The sequence below is a fragment of the Geospiza fortis genome, unplaced genomic scaffold (genome assembly GCF_000277835.1).
Source record: "Geospiza fortis unplaced genomic scaffold, GeoFor_1.0 scaffold188, whole genome shotgun sequence".
In the NCBI taxonomy this organism is placed as follows: Eukaryota; Metazoa; Chordata; class Aves; order Passeriformes; family Thraupidae; genus Geospiza; species Geospiza fortis.
Genome location: NW_005054337.1, coordinates 2,552,245 through 2,558,483, shown reverse-complemented (window position 1 = coordinate 2,558,483; position 6,239 = coordinate 2,552,245). Strand labels below are relative to the sequence as shown.

At 57.6% G+C, this 6,239-nt stretch overlaps 1 protein-coding gene across 1 annotated transcript in view; it reads left to right on the top strand.

The window, feature by feature from the left end:
- The window catches only part of DUSP15 (dual specificity phosphatase 15), an 11,077-nt gene that overhangs the window by 1,178 nt on the left and 3,660 nt on the right, over nt 1-6,239 (top strand). The window contains exons 3-8 of the mRNA XM_031058060.1: nt 1,300-1,382; nt 1,827-1,876; nt 2,476-2,550; nt 2,987-3,158; nt 3,330-3,538; nt 4,774-4,813. Of these exons, the coding sequence (XP_030913920.1) occupies nt 1,300-1,382; nt 1,827-1,876; nt 2,476-2,550; nt 2,987-3,158; nt 3,330-3,538; nt 4,774-4,813 (629 nt within the window). The remainder of the gene's footprint in view (nt 1-1,299; nt 1,383-1,826; nt 1,877-2,475; nt 2,551-2,986; nt 3,159-3,329; nt 3,539-4,773; nt 4,814-6,239) is intronic.

Here is a 6,239-nt window from a genome sequence, read left to right as displayed (position 1 = left end):
TTCCTGCTGTAAGTGCTACACAAGTTTAAAACCACTGGTGTGAGTTGCTAAGGAAATGTCACTGGAGTGACAGCCCTGTTCTCCCTTTGCTCCTTGGAGCACTTTGGGTTAGTCTAGGGGGGCTGTGGCTTGCTGGGAGCAGAGGGACAAGGACACCCAGCTGCCATCAGGGGGGTTCCTGTGAGCAGCCTCTGCTGCGGGGCCTAGGCCTGATGCCGTCCAAGCACTCCTCATCACTCTGCCAGGCAATCCAGGGTGACAAGATTCTAGGCCTGCAACATTAAGCTCACAGAGGCATCTCCTCCAACTGGAAGCTTTTCCAGCCCTGGTAATAAGCCTTGATTCCAGTGTCAGCAGTTGCTGTCACTGCCTGCTGAGGCGGATGGGAAGGTGGCAGGTGTGTGAGTGCCCATCTCTCTCCCCACACAGAGCAGCTTCCCTGCAGAGCATCTCCCTTGAGACTCACTCCTATTAAAATTCACATCATGCCGTTAGCACTTCCTGGGCTGGATCCCTGAGCCAAGGTTTTACAGCACGTAAAAGTTTAGAAACCCAAAAGAATGAGAGGGGGAAATGTTTCCCCTCCTCTCTGGTCACGCTTGCTGCATCTGCTGGTTGTGGCATGAAAGGGAGACACTTGGAAGCTGCTCAGCAAGACAAGCACGCTCCCCTCCCTGTGCAACAACTGCTGCGCTGGACTAGAGGCCAGGATCACATCCAGAATGCTGAAGCATTGGTGACAGGCAGGGCATTGCCCCCAACAGCCAAGGACACCCGGTTTCTGCCCATGCAGCTGCAGAGAGAACAGACCAGAGAGCAGCAAATCACTGCTCAGGTGTTTCTACAGAAAATTAGAGATTATATAAATTGCTGCAGCTCCACTTCCATAGTTCACAAGATTAAGCAGTTCTCTCAGGCTGCAGCAAGTCCCAGTGCTGTGTGTGTGTCTGCTCAAGGAGCTGTGGGCAGGGCACATCTCCTCCCAAAGTGGGGACAAGTACAGGCAGGAGGGACACTACCTGCTGACCCAGAGTGTTTCTGTGCAGGTGTGAATGGTTCAACCAGCATGAGCAGCAAGGAGAAGGGATCAGGGAAAGGCCTCTGCTCTGGGATCATGGGATTGGCATTCCAGGTTTCCATGTTTGCCCGTATCTGCACTGCTGCATGTGGGGGTGGGATGCAGTTGATCTGCTAGAGCAAGGCTCTGTGTGCTGGCTGGCTGTAGAAGCAGGGTGGGAGCACTGTGGGAAGAGAAGGGTAGAAAATGAATACATGTTTATGTCTGATTTTATCCTTCAGATGCCAAAGACCTGGAGCAGCTAAGCAGGAACAAGATCACCCACATTGTTTCGATCCATGAATCCCCCCAGCCCTTGCTGAAGGTAGGGTCCTGCACCAGATGTCACCCTGCAGATTCCTGCAGCTCCTTCCATGCTGCATCTTCTTTCCCCCCCATGAGAATCCCATGGCACATACACCTCTCCCTGGTCCCTGATCACAGAGGGGCTGGGCAGCCCTCTGGCATGGGAAATTGGCTGTCTTGTGACTATAACCCGACCTTGAACACTGACGGGAAACAGTTTCCAGCTCTCCAGACTCCTCTTGTTTCCCATCCTCTCCCACAAGCTACTGGTGTCCCCTTGCTGTGCCCTTCACCCCAGGGAGAGTGTGGCCCCATCCCCATGCAGGGGGGTGCTGTGTGGGGGAAGCAAAACTGTCTAGGCAGCTGTGGGTGAGGAGCAAAGGCACTGCCAGCCCTGCTCTGACCATGTATGACACCCTGGCTGCAGTGCCTGAGCTTCTCCTCTTCCTATTCTGGTTTCCAGGACATTACCTACCTCCGCATCCCCCTGCCTGACACCCCTGAAGCCAACATGTGAGTACCCTGGGGAGGCTGGGGACATGCAGGGAGGTGGGAGGGTGATCAGAGGTGAGGGCTCCCAGCTTCTCAAGCCCTCCATGTGCTCCAGCTCCTCAAGCACAAGAACCCACAGGCTGGAGATGTGATGCCACAGTGCAGGGGAGCATCCCAGTTCAGTGGCTGCTGTGAGGATGTGAGCCCTGGGGTGAGGTGAGGGGCAGCCACTCCTCAGCACCCATGGAGAGGGGCAGCCAGCATCCCCCCAGGAGGTGTCTGGAGAGGGGAGAGCACATAAAGGGGATGGAGCCAGCCAAGGGCACAGGCGTGGCTGGAGATTCAAGCAGCCAGCGTCCCATTGCCCCAGCATGAGTCACACAAGTCACAGGGCAGCCCCGTGCATCCCCAGCACAGTGTCCCCTTCTGTGTCCCCAGCACAGAATGAGCTGGCAAATCCACCTTTCCTTGGGAATAAACAGCACTGAGCTGTTCAGGTCTCAGCAGTGGCTGGCAGATCCCCTAAAACAACTCAAACATACAGGGCTGTTCTGCCTGCAGCTAAAAATGCTGTTCCACCCCTGAAGTTCTCATTCTGTCTGGTTTATTTTTCCTGCTAGCAAGAGGCACTTCAAGGAATGCATCAGTTTTATCCATCAGTGTCGCCTGCATGGAGGGAACTGCCTCGTCCACTGGTAATGTTTCCCCTGTGCCTGCTGCTTTGTCAGATACAGCCCCCAGCCCCTCACTTCAGATCAGAGCCAGCCTGTGCCAGAGGGCTCTGTGCCAATGGACCCACCCAGGATCCACCCTTGGCTGTGGCTTGTGACTCAAACCCAGCAGGATCCAGGCAGTCCTGGAGCTGGGGCAGCTTTTTGCTGCAGCTGAGTGCATGGGATGAGCAAGGTTTGGGGCAGGCAGCCAGGCAGTGGCTGCTACTCCCATTCCCTGTAGAGGAGTGGGTATTTATAGGCACTGATGGCCAGGACCTTGGAAGGTCTCAGGCCTCTGGGAGAGCAAGTCCTTGGAGAAGAAGAACTGAAATATCTGAGGCACAGGGGTGGAGGAAGAGGCAAGCGTGGGGTCAGGGTGTGCCACTAACACCAGCCCTTCTGCACTTTCCCTTGCCAGCCTGGCTGGCATCTCCCGCAGCACCACCGTGGTCGTTGCCTACGTGATGGTTGTGACGGAGCTGAGCTGCCAGGAGGTGCTGGATGCCATCCGAACCATCCGGCCCGTGGCCAACCCCAACCCCGGCTTCAGGCAGCAGCTGGCTGAGTTCAGCGGCAGCGCAGCCCGCAAGGGGGGACCCGCCTCTGCCACCTGTGCCCTGCTCCATGGCTGAGCCTGCCGCGGGCCTCAGAGCAAGGACAAGTCCTGAGGGGACTCGGTTTCTTCCCTGCTCCCCTTGCTGGCAGGCTTGGACCTGCCCTTGTAAACCAGCACTGTATTTTACTTCTTGCTCCTTCCCCAGGTCCGCAGGCACCTGAAGCAGAAGTATGGGATGTCCCCTTTCAATGATGAGGAAGAAATAAAGGCCTTGCTGCCAGTAGGGAGAGAAGGAACGTCCAGGACAGAGGGAGCTGTGCAAGGACTGGTCCCAAGAGCCAGAGACATGAGGAGCACAAGTCCCTTCCTGCTGCGGGTGAAGAGGACGTTCTCCTGCATCCCGGCTTGTCTGAAGTGACCCAGGCCAGGGGAGAGCAGTGAGCATCACCCAACAGCCTGGGAGAGATGAAGGAGGTGCAACACAGTGGGACAGGGAGCACTGGGCAGGTCCTGCACAAAGCCCAGCTCCTTCTTCTCTTCTGGGGTGGGAACGTGCCACCCTCTCTCTGGGCAGGTTTCATGGACGCTGTTGGGCTTTGCAGCACATGCTGGGCTCATCTTCTTCACATCCAGCGTGCTGGGGACACAGATCTCTGTCCCTGGGTCACTGCAGGCTCCTGCTTGGGGCAGAACACAGAGGGGGTCTCTTCTGCCACAGGCCAGTGCCCAGGTGTTGCCAGCAACAGCTTTAGCACTTGGGTACCCACTGCATGGCCTCAGGGTGCACAGGAGAGCCGGTGCTCCCCTCAGAGCAGTTTTCCCACCAGCAGCACAAGCTCCCAGCGTCCCGGTGGCTGCAAAGCAGGGACACACCAGTGTGCCTGCAGGTAATGCCACCACACAGGCTTCCAGGCAAGGGTCCAGCTCCAGACTGGCCAAGCACAAGCCCTGAGCAAGCACTGTAGCTTTAGGAATCCATTGCACCCCACTCCCACCTATCCCAGGGCACAATCTGTAACAGGTGGGAACCAAGCATTTAACCTGGCCAGACCTCACTACAGCAGAGCCTTAAGCCATTTTGCTTAAAGAGTTTATATGTTCCCCAGTAATAAATGCCCTTCTCTGTGGTCTGACTCTTCTGTGATGGCCAGGTTGAAACGGGGATGCCAAGGGGGAAGGTCCCAGCATGGGACCAGTCTGGAGCAGCTGCTGGACACTCTCTGGAGTGGGCTGGGGACACTGGCATGCCAGGACAAGGCTCACCCTGCTGCTTTGTGGGAAAGTGACAAGGGAGGCCAGAAATTTGAGTGCCAGGGCAGGGCTCTCAGGGGACAAGCTCTGCTCCAGGAGAGGTTGGGAGCAGCAGGTGGGAGCTCACCTGGAGCCTGTTTCACTGTAGCCTCTCCACTCACTGGATCCAGGAGCACGAGGTTCAGGAGTCTGCAGGCTCCTCCAGCTGCTAGGAGTACTGGGAGCCTGGCACCAGCTGAGTATCACAGGCCCCAGACCTGTCCCATTTACACCTTTTCTTGGAGCAGAGTCCCAGGTGGCAAAAATTCTGAGGATGCCCAGTTGGGTCATCAGCACTGTCCCTGTTGGGACTCTGAGCATGTTTCTGGGGTTCCCCTCATCCTGCCCCCCTCTTCTAGGGGGAAGGCATCCCCTAGGAGACAAAGCTTCGAGACCAAGGTTCCTTCCTGCTGCCAGCATCTGCCTGCTGGGCTGGGTGCTGCCTTGGGGTGACCCAGGCAGACTGGGAGCTCCACCAGGGGTTCGTCATCCTTCACTGCTCCTGCGCCATCCGCCATGGGGTCCCACTCTCCTTCCAGTTCCTTCCAGGCTCCTCTACCCACTCCCTCAACCCCAGGCCAGGCTCTCCAGTACTCTCTGGCCTCCTCAGCACCCAGCAGGGTGGAAGCCCTGCAGCCCAGGATCGCACATCTGGGATGGATGTGTGCCCCATACACATCTGCACCCTCTCACACTGGGACACCTTATGCCAAGGTGTTTGCACCCAGAGATTCCCCTGTTCCCCCTGTAAACCCCACAGGGCCCTCCAGCCCAGCTCCACAGCACAGCAGAATGTATTTATTTTGGCAGATCTAGTTTACACAGCTTGGAAAAACCCGGGCAAGGGCAGGGTTAGCTACGAGTTAATGTTTGACTGCCTTTTGAAGCTCATTTTGGCATGAAAAGTTGAAGGGTTAAGCAGCTTCACCTTCCCCGAGAAGGGAGAAGCTGGGTGAGGAATACAGTGGGGAATGTGGCTCCTGAGCGTCCTCGCCGATGCCCGGGTAATTGGATCCCCCGGGTCCTGCGTCAGCGGGCGGCTGCCACAGCACATGAAATCCCCGGCCTGCCGGCGATAAAACTGATCCCGGCGGGCTGGGGCTGACAAACGAGCCGGCGGCTGCGATTATCTGCCGGCCTTGGATGTAATCAGTGAAGCCACTGGGAGGCCGTGCAGTGACTCCCTGCCGCAGCACAGCTTCCCAAGGCACAAAGGGGAGATGTGCATTCTCTGTCCGTCAGTTCCCAGGCCCTTTTCCCAGAACGTGGCCCCACAGCTCGCCCAGAGGGAGGGCACAGGTGGTGCCTGGGCTTCACATTGCAAGAAAGGGGTCGCGGGCAGGCTCAATAAGGAGAGAAAACCCCGCCAGTGGGGCTCGCTCGCACACCCCATGTGGCCCCATGTGCCCTCTGCGCCACGTGGCTGTGCCCTGTCCTCACATCCTCTGGGAAAGCCCAGGACTGGGCTCTCTGCCACTGATTATTCATTTGGAGACTTTGCAGCCCCAGTAGCTCTCAGGAACTTCGCTCCTCCTCTCGGCCGGAGGTGACTTTCTCTGACTCAGAGCAGGAAAGGAGACCTGGGTGACTGCAAAAGGAGACTTTGGGGGGCAGCAGCCGGGTAGAGGAGCAGGGTTTCCCTGCACAGCGACATGAAACTCTGCCGCAGCGATAGAGGAACCAACACCCGTGTCACCTCAGGGTGGCTCAGTGACTCAGCCTGTGCCCTGCTGGGGGCCAATGGGAGCTGGTGCAGGATGTGTCCCACCCCGGTCCCGGCAGCCCTGGGCGCAGCTCATCCACCCTTCCCACCCGTTTTCCGTTC